This window comes from Coturnix japonica, chromosome 2 (assembly GCF_001577835.2).
Source record: "Coturnix japonica isolate 7356 chromosome 2, Coturnix japonica 2.1, whole genome shotgun sequence".
Lineage (NCBI taxonomy): Eukaryota > Metazoa > Chordata > Aves > Galliformes > Phasianidae > Coturnix > Coturnix japonica.
In genome coordinates, this window is record NC_029517.1 from 88,635,752 (window position 1) to 88,651,565 (window position 15,814).

The window sequence follows — 15,814 nt, forward strand, 5'->3', positions numbered from 1 at the left end:
AACACACAAACCAGTTAAAACTCCAGACTTTTATTCTGAGAAAACAGGATTTAATTGGTATTACCGGTCTGAAAAATTCATTTCTAGTCTGTTTTTTTATGGTAGAGGAAAATAATCACCCTCTTAATCCACCCAATCTTGGCATATGACCCATGAGGAAGGTTTACAGAACAACTTCAAAGTTTCCTGCCACTCGCCCCTTGATAGCCCTAGCAGGATCCAGTTGCATTTGCTTACAGAGTCTCATCTAAAAATAACTTCCACAACCCACAGCACAAGCTGAAGTCAAAGCAGGTATCTGAATAATCCTCTGAGACTGGCGATACACTCAGACCAACCATTTCTTTTTTTGTGCTATAGAAACGTTATTAAGGACATAATTCTTGGGTTTATTTATAGCCATGCAGGCAGTACCTTTGCAGTGCCTGGCAGCATACGACACCTCAAACTTGGCTTGGCTTTTTTGTGTTAGGTTTTTTCTTCCCACCCCTTTCATTTCCCCACTGGCTGCCCAGGGAGGTGGTGGAGTCTCCTTCTCTGGAGATATTCAAGACCCGCCTGCACACCTACCTGTGTGACGTGGTGTAGGGAGCCTGCTTTGGCAGGGGGGTTGGACTCCATGATCTCTAGAGGTCCCTTCCAACCCCTACAATTCTGTGATTCCATGATTTTGGTGGATTGTTAATTGCAAATCTAGACAAGCTCTACAAAAGCCAATACAAAACCTCTCCAACTCAAAACTGTCAGATTTAAAAAACAGTGCATAAGGAACTTCTGCACCAACAGAAAACAAGAACAGACCAAAACCAACTTCCCCTGTTCCTGCAGCACCCAGCTATTTAGTTTAGTGCCAGCACTGACCTTAAGCAGAGGTGTAGGTGTAGACCTTCCTGACACAAGGATGGATAGTCAGAAAAAAAATCTATTAACATTCTGAGGAACATCATATTCTAAATTAGAATGGCATATCCTACAAATAAGAATCCACGCAACAGCAGAAGAGGATTCAGGAGTTTCCAATCAGACAGACATACCACTAACACTGGGAACACGAGAACAAGTAATTGGTTGATACTAGCAGCCCAAGCACAAGAGCTTAAATCATGACAGCCCCTTGAGAAAAGCAAGGGAATGGAAGGGAGAAGAACTGGAAACGTTAAAACAATGGACTGTGGGATCTGCAACTAGGGTTTCCAGAACAAGATTTTCAATATATACTGATATAACTGTGATGTACAGTGACAAGACAGCGATGCTTTTTAAACCTGTGATTTCAATCTAACAGCTCCTGGGAATCAGAGTTATTTCAAAGGGAACAGGGAGTTAAAAAAACCCATTTGGCAGTGAGGAGCCAAGACACCAGTTACAGCATCTTTCCAGAATAAAAACTCTGAGAGTGCCAGGTTATTCCAACTGTTGTGAAAGGTGCAGTGACAACCCATGCCAAGGTTTTTTCTGCCTTTTCGACTTCAAATGGCCTCAGAAAGGAATGACTGACACTGCCTACACTCTGAGAAACCAGAGATCTCCAAAAACATGATACACTGAATTTCCATTCCAGCAATCCTAACTGTGCAGCCGCAGCAACATTAATGCCGAGGTTGCCTCTGGCAACCACATATCTTGGACTACAGCAAGTAGCAAGAGGGAAGAAATGACACAGATTCTGCAGAGCCAGCTTCCACTGCTGAAATGCAGTCCCAAGTTTCCTGGCTTGCCACAACCTTGCTAGTTACACTGCAGTAGAACCTAAAGATGATGTATAACTGGAGAATTAGGATCTGTACAAAGGTCTTTTGGGATCAGTGTTGTCATATTTGCTCTTTAAATTCAGGTCTTCTGAGCACCCAGCCCCCCCTTCTGTCCAAACAAGTCAAACATAAGGGAGAAAATTATGACATGTCCAAAAAAATACAAGTATACATAAGAAGGTACATGGAACAGCAGAAAGGTTCTAAGCTCCTTAAAAGTGGGTAAGTTGCAGTAATAAGTTCAAAAATTATTTCTACTATGTGCTCTAAGCGGGATGGAGCTTTTCCACAACTGCTTCATTGCATTTCAATATCTGGGAGCGCTCAATATACACAGAAGACTTCAAGGAATCTCTTTGTTTTGCATATAATAAAGTCAGGTTGGGCAGGCAAAGAAAAATAATTTACTGCACTTAATGTCTTCAGTACTAATGCAAGAGAAAGGAGCTAAAGTCAATACTTTTCCTGATGCATCCTGGTACACCACTAGTCTTCTTTGTGGCAAGAGAACACTGAAGACTCCCATTCAACTTGCTGTCCACCAGGACACCCAGCTCCAATCCCGCAAAGCTGTGCAACTCAGTATTTCCTCTCATTGAACCCTGTGAGATTCCTGTTAGTCCATTTCTCCAGCATGACCAGGTCCCACTGGATGGCAGCACTATTCCCTGGTCTATCTACTCCTGAGAGTTTTGTGTCATCTGCAAACTTACAGAAGACGCACCCTGCTCTATGATCCAGATCGTTAATAATGTGGTTAAATGGGATGAAACACACTACTGACCCCTGTGGTACACCATGAGTTACACTCCTCCAGCAAGTCTTTGCACCACTGACCACTAATCTCTGGGTCCAGACACTCAGCCTCCTTCTTATCCACCTCCCAGTCTGCTCATCCAGATTCATTCATCAACAGTTTTTCTATGAGGATCACATGAAAAGTGTGTCAAAATCCTCAATGAATGTCCAGGCAGAAAGCATCTACTGTTCTCTACTCATCTACCAGGCCAGCCACTTCATCAGAGAAGCTTATCAAATTGGTCTCCCCATGGAGAATCCACACTGACTACTCAGGACCACTCCCTTGCCCTTCACATGCCTAGCTATACTTTCTAGGATTAGGTGTTCTATCACCCTTTCAGAGATCAAGGTGAAGCTGACTAGCCTGCAGTCCCTGGGTCCTCCTTCTTGAAACAGGAGTGGCATTTGCTTTCCTCCAGTCATCCAGCATTTCTCTCAATCACCACCTCAATTAAAGATTATAAAGAGTGGCCTCACAGTAAAGCCCCGCCAGCTCCCTCAGCACTCATGCATGGGTACATTCCATCTGGGCCCACAGAATTCAGTATGTCCAGTTCGCTTAAGTACTGCCTGACCTGACCTTCAACAACCATGGATGCTTCTTCCTTGTTCCAGACTTTCTCCTTGGTTTCTGAGACATGGGATTCCAGAAGTCCAGTGTTACTAATGAAGACTGAGGCAAAGAAGGTGTTAAGTACTGTTAAGCCTTCTACATGTCCTATCTAATCAAGTCCAACATCTCCTTCAGCAGTAGGCACATATTTCCCTTTTATCAGCAATGTACACATTAAGTCATTTATTTTCTTTTTAAGCAGTAGGAAACAGCCGCTGTGATACATCAGTTGTCTTCCTGAATATGAATACTGATTGAAATAGGTAGCACAGTTAAAAACCAGCTATTTCACAAAGGGCCTGAAATTCATTCTACAAGCTTCTTTCAGCCAGAGACTCCAGCTTCCTTTCAGTGTACCCTACCAAGAATAGTGCTGCCCTGATTACCTTCAGATTTTGCCTCTTGAGTTTATCCAACTATTTTTAAAAGCCCTTAGAAATAGTTCTGTTTCACCTCATACTACGGAAATACACTTATTAATTTAAAACAAAGAAAAACAAACTGCCAGAATTAAGTTGCAACCTGCATGTTATTAGCAAGCAAACATCAATCTACTGAAAAAAACAAAGGTAAGATGTCTACATTTGGAAGACCGGTGTTTAGCAGTGATTCAAACAACCCTAACTAATAGATAACCTCGCTGATCTTAAAATACAGACAGGATTTGAAGCACTTAATTGCTTCAAATTTAATTTTATAATATTAAAATAGGTGACACAGTTGGTACAAATAAAAAACGAACAAGAGGAATTTATTTCTAACAACCGGTTTTAAGCCACTCATATTCAAATCTTTGTCAAAAAGAATCTAAACAGAATCCATAACATCCACTGCCAATGAATACTGCTCACCTTTCTCATGAAATATCAAAAATGTGATGACATAAATATCCTATAAACTCAAAGAAAAACTCCAGCTGCCATAGATGACCGATGTTAAAAACAGTCATGGTCTACAAAGCACAACAGCTTATACTTCATGACCTGATGCTTCAACATCGTAAGTCCGAATGATTGGGAATAATCAGTAGGCGAAGTTGCAAGATTAACATCCACAAATAGTCACAGAATCACAGAATTGCAGGGGTTGGAAGGGACCTCTAGAGATCATCGAGTCCACCCCCCCCTGCCAAAGCAGGCTCCCTACACCACGTCACACAGGAAGGCGTCCAGGCGGGTCTTGAATATCTCCAGAGAAGGAGACTCCACCACCTCCCTGGGCAGCCTGTTCCAGCCATTGCTCTCAGGTATATATCCATATATTAGAGCAATAATGCAGAATCTCTCTTCTCATCCCATCCTAGCACTTGAGAAATAGCTCTTAATTTTGTCATCAATTTGCACATAGATGTCACCATGCAAAAAAAAAATTGTAACAAGAAATCTAATAGGCCTCAACAAGCACAGCTCCAGAAGGCTTGCTCTAGGCTAGCACTGATTATCATGGGAAACACATTTTTATCCATGCTGCTCACAATGACACACTGTCAGCATCCACGCTGACAGCCTATTCACCACTTTTCTTACCAAAAGCTGAGACAACGCCCATTTTTAATCCTAAAAGGGTTCGTTTTTCCTCAAAGAGACAAGGACATCCCATTAGCAGCAATATGACTTGAGAGCGGTGCTTGTACAGATGCTCACTTGCATGCTTTTACTGAGGGCTGGCCTAAGAGAAATGAGAACTGAAACCTTTTGACTCTCGTCCAATGCAGAAAAGAGAAGAATACAGTACAGCAGCATTTCCAGCCAGACAAAACAAACTTTTTTTTTCCTTTATATTTTCTCTCTGGATTAGGCCCTGGAACAGGCTGCCCAGGGAGGTTGTGGATGCCCCGTCCTTGGAGGTGTTCAAGACCAGGTTGGACGGGGCCCTGGGCAACCTGATCTAGTAAACGTGTATGTGGTGGCCTGCCAGAGGGGGTTGGAACTCCATGATTTGAGGCCTTTCCAACCCGTGGTCATTCTGTGCTCAGAATTTCATATTTACTCCAGCTTGCTCCTGGCATGTTAGTGGCCAAGAAACTACAGGAAAAACACAATAAGCATCTGTCTCACGGGTAAAGTGCAGCCACAGATGACTTCCATGAATTCTGATAAACAGAACGTTATCTACTTTATATGCTGGGTAAAATACAGACTAACAGGAGATTGTCCTGAGGTTAAATATGGACAAAGATTTCTTTGTTCAACAACAACACTACTATAACATCAGCGGCATAACGTGCGATTAACTCATCTCAAGATAAATGCTATGCTTAGTTTAAGTCCCAAATCTACGCTCACATGCTTATGTCTTGCATCTTCCTATTTAAAGAGCACGGTTACTAAGGAACGTCATGTTACCAGTGATAAAAGGAAGTTCATCTTAACCCTCCATTTATTGTAATCGTCTTGACTAGATCTCTGGTCTGATCATCGTGCCTAATTATGGTCCCTTAAGAGCATACTAAATTGTGCTCATAATTCCTATCTAGGATCAAAGCTAACGAATTTTAACAACAATAACACAGCATATTCATCCTAAAGCACCCTCTCTGCTGAAACAACAGCAGTAGAAATATTTTACTACTGATCACCTTGAGTATATTAGACAGCAAACGATGCCCAAAGTCCTAACAACAGAAATACATAAAGCATTCACCCGAATCAAGAAATGACCGGGTTGGAAGGGACTCAAGACATGTAGTTCACGCCCGCCTGGCGGGCCCCAAAATACACATTACTAGATCATGTTGCTCCAGGGCCCCGTCCACCTGGCTTGACCTACCTCCAAGGACGGGTGGCATCCACACCCTCCCTGGGCAAGCTGTTCCCAGGCCTAACCACTCTCCTAGTGAAGAACTCTCCCGCTAAACCACCTAAATCTTCCTCTTTCCCTAATCCATTCCCCGTGTCTGCTATTGTCCCACCCCCAATACTGATACTGCAGACAGATACTGTTCCTCAGTACATCCGATTACGCTCGGTTACATCTGCGTTACCAGAGCTACGATACAAACTCTTCCTGCTGGTGCAACTGTTCTCTTGCAGCGCACCGGCAGGCCACGAATAACTTTAATTTGGTAATTACAGGCTCTTAGACTTCAAAGAACAATAGTAGATTTGAACAACAGAACTAGTTAAATAAGTAACTTCCTCCTGTCTTTTTCTTACATACTTTTTTCCATACTTAAGCTCCTATAGTTTATAACAGGTCTCAGTGTCATGGCCTGAAAGAGCGCCCAGCATCGCTGACTAACACATTTCAAGTACTACAGCGCTAGCCTAACCTATTCATTCGGCTGCACTGTCCTGATCTGAACTGCAACATTCCAGATACTCTCCAAGCTATAAAGCGGTAATCAGAACTTGCCTAATTACCTCAGCTGACAGCTGCAATAGCATGCAGCATTCTGTGCAAAGACTCATTTCCTTGAAGGCCTGACCCAAAGCTGCACGCTTCTTCCAGCACGTGTCCAAAAGAACTGGATATCAGAGGTCAAACGTTAAACAGAACACCAGAACCCTTCTGACTTTCACCAGTTTCCTTGCAAGAGGCATCCCAACAGCCTAAACAAGGAGTATGGGAATTGTTAGGTCAGGGCTTGAGCTGGTGACAGAGCTCCTGGTGAAAGAGTGTGGCTGGCCCTGGGAGAAGAAAGGCCAGAAAGGGTGGGTACAGGGCAGAGCCATGTTGGGCTCATATAAAGGCAGCCACTGAAGGGCGAGCATCTCTTTGGCCTTGGCTGCTTCCTTAGAGGGAGTGCTGTATGGCCAGAGAGCCCCTCCGCCAGCTGGGTGAGTTCAGCTTTTCATTCTGTACGTGACTACTGACCTACCTGCAAATACTTTGCCTGGTATCACCAAAAGAACCTGTCAGAAGCATCTTGACTCCTTTGTGAGCAGAACACAAGGTAACTTTAATTTCATGCTAACGACATCTAACTCCTGCAACTGGCACACAGAACCCCACCTAAACAGGCTTATGTATCAGGCACTAATATCTTATAAAAACTGAGATTTGGAAAGGGTCCAGAGGAGGGCCGAAGACGATCGCGGGGCTGGAGGCACCCCTATGAAGGACGAACTGAGGGAGTTGGGTTGTTCACCTGGACGGAAGAAAGGTTCTGGTGACTCATTGCAGCCTTTCAGACTGAAGAGAACTACTCCAGGAGGAGAACTCTTCGACAGGCCTGAATAATGCAGACACGGGAAAAGGTTTACGTTAAACAGAGGGAAGATTTAGGTGGATTTGGGGGAAGTTCTTCACTAGGAGAGTGGTTTAGCCCTGAAAAGGCTGCCCAGTGAGGTTGGTGGATGCCCGTGCCTTGGCGGTTTCTGACGACCAAGGTTGGACGGGGCCCCTGGAAACCTGATCTAGTAACTGTGTATGTTTGGTGGCCCTGCCAGGCAGGGGGGTTGGAACTACATGATCCTTGAGGTCCCTTCCAACCCGGGTCATTCTGTAATTCTGTGATCTCCTAGGGACAGATGCAGCACCTCTAGAAGCACAGGACTCCAGATCTCAGACCTCTGGAAGCTGAGTATGGCACATCCCACAGTTAATCTGGAAAACAAACATCTGCTTTGCAGCTTGCTTGGTCACCACTCCCTCTCTGACAGGATCACGAGCTCCATTCCCTCACTGCTTTCCCTTCTCAGAAGTAAGCTGAGCTAATGCAACCGCTCTCTCCAGGAGGCAGCTTACTTCCCCAAAAGCAGTTAGCTCTAATGTGAGCCCTAACAGCCTTTGTTTCCTAACAGGGAAGTGACCAAATGTCTCATTCACATCTGAAATAAAAACCCAAACCGTTTTTCTTTTCACTGGGCCTACAAGGCTTAGCAGCCATTTTCAATTCAGTCCTATGAATTCTAATAACTGTCTTTACTTGGCATCTGCATCAGTTACTCCTATGTGTACAACTTCTTATCTTCCAAAAATCTCTTCTTTATAAGAAGAAAAAAAAAAAACACTGAACACATCTCAATGCTGCATATAGAATCAGATTCATTTGAGTTGGAAGGGACCTGTAATGGTCATCTATTCCAACTACAACATCACTCCTTTTAGCAAGTTAGTTCAGACTAACACATTCAGATTTGAAATTCAGATTGTTTCTAATGACCTAAACACACTCATAGCCACTTGATGCCAATTCATTTTTGTACCAATCCTATGCTTCAGCCCATATAGCCACTCCCCCAGTGCCTACTTTGTTACAGATAGGAATCAGATCCCCTTTCAGTCATCATTTTGCTAAGACAAACAAGCCATGCTATTCTATTTTGTTGACATTAGTAACTTTTCCCTTCTACCAGCCCCAGATAGGTGACCTGTCATGTTCATAATAAGCCTATAACTAAGTATTAGTATCTAGTCTTATTCCTTCATCACTTCCAACTAAAACAAGAAAGCATCAAAGCATCAGCGCTATTAGTGGCACACACCAAAGGCACAATTTTATCATTCATCCTATGCCCTAACCTCACAACACCAGCAAGTTCCACAAGCACAATCCCATTCACACCAAGGTCACAAGGCAATATACTGAAGATTCCAGGTTTATAAATACCTGAGGTGTGGGAGCCATAGTGGTGAGGCTGGTCTCTTTTCAGTAGTGTGTGGGGACAGGACTAGGGGTAATGGGATGAAACTACAGCATAGGAAGTTCTGCATGAATGTGTGGAAGAACTTCTTTACAGTGAGGGTGACGGAGCACTGGAACAGGCTGCCCAGGGAGGTGGTGGAGTCTCCTTCTCTGGAGATATTCAAGACCCGCCTGGACGCCTACCTGTGTGACGTGGTGTAGGGAGCCTGCTTTGGCAGGGGGGTTGGACTCGATGATCTCTAGAGGTCCCTTCCAACCCCTACAATTCTGCGATTCTGTGAAGATACTAAGCCAAGTTCAAACATGAAAGAATCCATCCTTTGAAGCTTTATAAAGATATTTCTAAGAGTTCAACAGTTGCCCTGTGATTGATTTTCTAGCCTGTTCCTTCTCCACCTTAATGCTTACCCACTAAGCTGCTTCACCCACAGGGACTGGTTTTGCAGATACCTCTGTATGAAGTCACTGAACAAGTCTAAATCCAACAGTCAGGTCAGTTTTTATCTGGAGAGGGGGCACACAGAACAGACCAAAGGAGAGGCAGAGAGCAGACAGGGGGTCATACACCACACTGACTCTGTACCCAGGGCACTTTTTGTTCCATGTTCCATTTACCCTCGAGCCTTTAATTATTCTTTCCTCCAAGGCTCTGCATACTATTTAGGTAGGATCTACGCAAGCACCCAAGTGTTAAAATAAACATTACTGCAAGTGAAACCACATTTTGAGAAACACGGGAGTGCCCGAAGTGACTATTGCTTCAATATTCAGGCAGGCCACTGTTTCTCCTGTTCTTCCTTCTTTTTGTTATTAAAAAGCAAGTACCTGAAGTCCTACAGCAGGGTTATCTTTAGCAAAGTATCTGAGCTATCAAGACTTTTTCCTTATAGAAAAAATCAAAAATATTTATTATAATTCACATAACCACACGTCTCTAAATACCTTAAAACCATAACACAACATCTGCATTGCTCAATAATTTTCAAGGCAATTAAATACATCGACAGTATTCAACAACATACTGAAGGGCAAGAGGCCAGGATCGCTAAGCATCAGATAAAATCTTACTACTCAAAGGAAAATAAAGTGACTGGGGTTCTAACTTGTGCTTCTGCGTTTTTATTTTCAACAATACTTCATCATAAATTACCTTATTAGTCATTTTACTGCTTTGGGTTTTTTGAGCAATTAGCTTATATAGACCTATTTGGCTCATCTGACAACAAAAGCCTTACAACTTCACATTACAGTGGGAAATACAACACTTATCTCATTATTCAGTCATTTTTTTCCCATCCTATGTACATTAAGTTCTCTCTGGAAGGCTTTTCCAACTCGAATTAATGGCTTGTAAGCTAAGTATGTAACAAAGACCTGCATGACAGACTAATTCCAGAGACAAACTTGGTCAGAAAGTAGAACACACTCGCAAACCACAGACAAGACAAAGCAGGAGCAACTCACAATATCACAGCAGAGAGTTGGTGCACTTTATTTCCCCTGTACTCAGCTCTGGTGAGGCCGCACCTCGAGTACTGCGTCCAGTTTTGGGCCCCTCACTTCATGAAAGACATCGAGGCCCTGGAACATGTTCAGAGGAGGGCAACAAAGCTGGTGAGGGGTCTGGAGCACAGGCCTTATGAGGAGAGGCTGAGGGAGCTGGGATTGTTCAGCCTGGAGAAGAGGAGGCTCAGGGGAGACCTTATTGCTCTCTATAACTTCCTGGAGGGAGGTTGTGGTGAGCTGGGGGTTGGCCTCTTCTCTCGTGCCATTAGTGATAGGACCAGAGAGAATGGTTTCAAGCTATGGCAGGGGAGATTCAGGCTGGACATTAGGAAGTATTACTTCTCAGAAACGGTGGTGAGGCACTGGAATGGACTGCCCAGGGAGGTGGTGGAGTCACCGACCCTGAGGGTGTTCAAGAAAAGACTGGATGTTGTGTTGAGGGACATGGTTTAGTGGGAGCTATTGGTAATAGGTGAACGGTTGGACTGGATGATCTTTTAGGTCTTTTCCTACCTTGGTGATTCTATGATTTTATATATTCAGCTCTATTAACCAATGCATAGAACACCTTTTCCTGTTCAAGGTAACATTCTATTCTTTAACTAGGCCTTAAGCAATGGTACAACACTCAGATACAGTACAGTGTTTTTGTAATACTGACATACTATAGTGATGTAGAACACTTACTTGAGCTATCAGCAAGCAGAACGAGTGGGCACTTCATACAATGACAATGTAATGGTGAAGGGTTTATACTGATGGCTGCGCTACAAGTATAAGCCAGTCATGCCCGTCTAGTGGCTCTCACTTCACTGAAGATGCAATATTGAGTCCTACGAACTGCAGGGGAAGGACAGAACATCCCAATTTGTACTTCAGCATTCTTCTTCCACTACTGAATTTCATCCAGCAACTACAGTGCACATGGCCTCACCTGGATCAGCACAAACCCTGCTCATCGGGCAGCCTGAAAGACGGTCTGAACACTGCAGTAGAAACCTAAACATGAACCACCTCTGAAGCAACAACTGGTAAAATCTCTTCCTTTTTCTTCCTCAGCACATTCCCACTAATCACTCGGTGCCTTTTGTTTCGTTTATGCTCAACTTGAAAAAAGCAAAATACTAACAGATATTGCATTTGAGTCAGAAAACAATGGGGAGACATACAAGATGATTAAATAATGCCAGGAAATCTTTTTGGATTTAAAAGCAAAGTCAGATACCACACAGTGAATATTCATTCTGTCTCACTGTTTAGCTCCAAAAATATTCTGGAATGAAGACACCAGAAACCTTTTCTTTTTAAATAAACCTATCTTAGAAAGCAGGGACGTCACAAATGCACCGGTCCTTTGGATAGAGTGAAAATAGGCTTAAAATGTGACCTGATCCAGACACACACAAATAAGGCAGCAAGATCGCAGTTAAGGAGTTCAAATCCTGCACTCCAAAGACACCCTGGGCCAATTCTGACAGCAGATCCTTGAGGACAGGAGATAGATTTAACACAGAGCTATTTTTACCTTTCAGTTCCACCTTCGTGATTCGCAGCAACACGCACACTGTGGCTTTCACTGTTACCAATAGCAGGGTAATGATTACAAAATGATCAGCAGTATTAGTTTTGTGTTATTTAAAGGGAAACCTGCATTACAGATGGAGCTACGATATCCAAGTGAAGTGCTGTTTGCCTTACCTGGAAAGAGCTGTTTGAATATATGCTATCAGATAGGCAATTTTAATACGCTAACGATCCTAGAGTATGAATCAGATTAGTAATGGGAAATTAAGCATCATACAGATCTCTTCCAGTAACTCAAACCACAGAAGTGAGTATTTTAGTGCGTGGTGACATTCACAGAAGTTGATTTTAGGCTGCTTACTTGCCAATTTATTTCTGGCCTCGATAAAACAAGAAGAAATGGAAATGTTTGTCTCTCTTTTGAGACATTTACAAAGGTGGCATAGCTGGATTTCACATGCTTGCAAGCAACAACTTCCATAAAGGATGTCTACATAGACTATTCATACATCCTTATAGCATCTGACAGAACTGCTCATCAGGCATCTCTGAAGCACACGAAATACAAAGCTCTGAATACTGCCTGCTGATCTTCCAAGGCTCATCAAAACAGCAAGTCTTGATTTTCAACTACATGTTAGAGGCCTCACCTCGAGTACTGTGTTCAGTTTTGGGCACCTCAGCACAGGAAAGACATGGAGGTACTGGAGCAGGTCCAGAGAAGGGCAGTGAGGCTTGTGAAGGGCTTGGAGAATCAACCCTATGAGGAGAGGCTGAGGAAGCTGGGGCTGTTTAGTCTGGTGAAGAGGAGGCTGAGGGGAGACCTTATCGCCCTCTTCCAGTATCTGAAAGGTGCTTACAGTGAGAGTGGGGAAAGTCTCTTCTCACTGGTGACAAGTGACAAGATGAAGGGAAATGGCCTCAAGTTGCACCAGGGCAAGTTTAGGTTGGATGTTAGGAAACACTTCGTTACAGAAAGGGTAGTTAGGTACTGGAATAGGCTCCCCAGGGAGGTGGTTGAATTGACATCCCTGGTTGTGTTTAAGAGCCGTTTGGATGTGGTGCTCAGGGATATGATTTAGTGTAGGGTTGTTAGAGTTAGGGTTCTGGTTAGGCTGCGGTTGGACTTGATGATCTTCAAGGTCTTTTCCAACCAGGCTAATTCTATGATTCTATGTCGCAAAAGCAGGTCTTATGTCTGGGGTAAAAATCTGGAGTATGTTTTTTCTTAAAAGAACCATTTTCTAAGAACAACCTAAATGTGAGTTAACTTGCAATTACATCACTGTCTCTTTTGATTTCAGGAAGACCAGCTGAGTTTCCATCACAAAACTAGAAAGTTTGGACTTGAAAACTTCAAGCGTCGTCATTCCACTACATGACTGTTCAGCAGCTAAAATAGATCTAAAAAAACCAAGGTATTTACTCACAAGGAACCAGTTCCAAATGATGATAATCTTCCTTAAACGAGACCTACAGACAATTCTGTTCCTCTTGACACATTTGCACAACGCTCCAAAATACATTTGCCTCGTGGTTCCCCTTAGGCATCCCTGATGGCCCCACAACCCAAAGAAACGCAGCTATCACAGCAGCAGAGGGAATCGCCCAACACCAACGCGCTATCAGTGGATTCCTAGGAATGCCAGGTACTACAAGAATGGGATTCTAATCTTTCTGACACCAAAGCAAACACAGCGTGTTAACCACGATGAGACAAGTTTATAGGCTCCTTTTGAAAGGTGCGGAATCAAATTCAGCACGTAGTTTCTCTATGAGCCAACAACAGCTTCATCAGACAGTGCTGATGAATTTTAAGTGCTGTCAAGTGTTCCTCACATAAGTTCTACCAACCCTTTAATTTAAGTCCTTGTTTGCAAAAGGGCACTTTAACACATTTCACTGCTACCCTAAAGGTCGGCAAATTCTCTACAAGTCACTGAATGAGGCAAGAAAACCTATGGAGCTATTTGTTCTGTTCTGATGGCCGGACATCAACAGTATTAGGACGATAATACCAATATTGGACAACCATCCCAGTAAACAATTCTGAATAACCAACTACACTGAAAAAAAAAAAAGAGATCATATGATTTTCCTACATCGAAGTTACGCTGAGAAACTCTGAGTCATGCACTCTCTTAGTAACCAATTATGTTTCAAAAGATAATACTTGCTGTTCTCTTCAGCCAATAGTGAACTCTTCCATTCAACACTTCAGAATTGTATGACTACCTGTGGCCCACAGACCTTTCTGAAGACCTCAGAACAATAAGCAGGTGGAAAATATTTACCTGTGTGAGGTGGTGTAGGGAGCCTGCTTTGGCAGGGGGGTTGGACTTGATGATCTCTTGAGGTCCCTTCCAACCCCTACAATTCTGTGATTCTGTGAAAGCACCAGCTGCTCTTTAAATAGGTAGGTGTTGCTGTAGCGTATTACAGTAATAATACAGTATTAGAGAGCACTTGCCATGGTGTCCCACTGCAGTTCCATTACACTTCAGACTTCAGGTTCGCTCAATCTGCTCAACATTTTCCTACCATGTGCATGAGCATGAAACCAAACTTCGTGCCTAATAAACGTGTTTTGTAAACACATGACAGCACCGATCACTGTCTGACAATAGCTTCATCCTGACAATTTCTACGTCTAGTACTCGCTGTATTCACTGTCACCAACACCGTTTCAAACCACACAAAAACACGGTTTGCTTCCAGCTTGAAGACAACACAAGATGCAGGAGCTTCAACCTGCTCCTGCAAGAGTGCAGCGCATTGAAACCCAGGTGCAGATATTCTAACATAATACATAAGCTCCCACTGTGGTTTTGGTTGTACCTTTGGATGTGCAATTTCAAAACTGCAGCTATTAGGAAGTTAAGATGCGTGACACGACAGAATTCTTCCTTTTTTTCTGTTTTAAGTGATTTGATGGCTCTCCAAAACAGGTAAAGCTTGTGAAAAGCCCCTTTGATGAAGCAGACTTCAGTCTTATTGCCAGGACCAGACAAAAGTATCTGGGGGAAATAGTGTTTGTCTTTGATATGAACATCAACCTGCTCTGCTTGTTCAGCTCTCTAAATTGACAGGGCAGGATGCTCGATTGCCCCTTAAACAATGAAAAACGAGCCTAATAAAAACCAAACACCAACACTTACGGGATTATGCAAGTACGAGTGTTGACACCAGCTACAAAAGATGTAAGCTAAGCATATGAGCAACATCTCATTCTAGCACGTTTGCTTTGCCGTTGCGTTTGGCTCTTTTTAACACACACCTTTCCAGAATCACTCTGCAGGAGCCACAGCTGGGATAGCTGTGGGAATGGAGTGATTGGTGAGGAGGGGATAACACCCCATACACCAATAGCGCCGACCGCAGCCCCTTCCGACAGCGGCGCACCCGACAAACGTGACATGCCCGAAAACACCTCAGCCCGGGGACCTCCCTCCCGCCCCTACCTGCAGCGTTCAGCGCCGGCGGAGCTGACAGCAGAGCCGCCCGTGTAGGCACTCATGGCAGGGGGCGGCCGGAGCCGCTGTGCGGGCAGACCGGGCGCGGTGCCCGCCGGGGGCCGGGCCGCGGCGCTGCCGGGGCCGCGGACACGCCGGAGCCGCCGCGGGATCGCAAGATGGCGGCGGCCGAGCCCGCTCCCCGCCTCGGCGGCACCCCCCCACCCCGGCGCCGGCGGCCTCCTCGAGGGACCCGAGCGGGCAGGGCCCGGCCCCGCGGAACGGGGTGAGGCTCCTCGCGACGGCCGAGGGAAGCGGGACACCCCCCGCCCCGGCCGCCCGGCGCCCCGCTGCCCCTCACCTTTGAATTTAAGGTCGGTGGGCGGATCGAGCACCAGAATCTGCTCGTGCTTCGCCAGAGCCCCGGCGGCCGCCATCTCGCTCGTTCGCTACGGCGGGAGGAGGAGAGGGGGAGGGTGGGAGGAGGAGGGGGAGGAGGAGGAGAAGGAGGAGGAGGAAGAGAACGAGGGGCGGGACGGGGAGCCCGGGCGGCGGTAGCGCTTTTCCCTACGCCTTG

At 44.6% G+C, this 15,814-nt stretch overlaps 1 protein-coding gene across 1 annotated transcript in view; it reads right to left on the minus strand.

Moving 5' to 3' along the window:
• Positions 1-15,806, minus strand: part of VAPA (VAMP associated protein A) — a 28,147-nt gene extending 12,341 nt beyond the window's left edge. The window contains exon 1 of the mRNA XM_015855273.2: positions 15,599-15,806. Coding sequence (XP_015710759.1) covers positions 15,599-15,674 — 76 coding nt within the window. The 5' untranslated portion in view covers positions 15,675-15,806. The remainder of the gene's footprint in view (positions 1-15,598) is intronic.
• Positions 15,807-15,814: the final 8 nt, after the last annotated feature.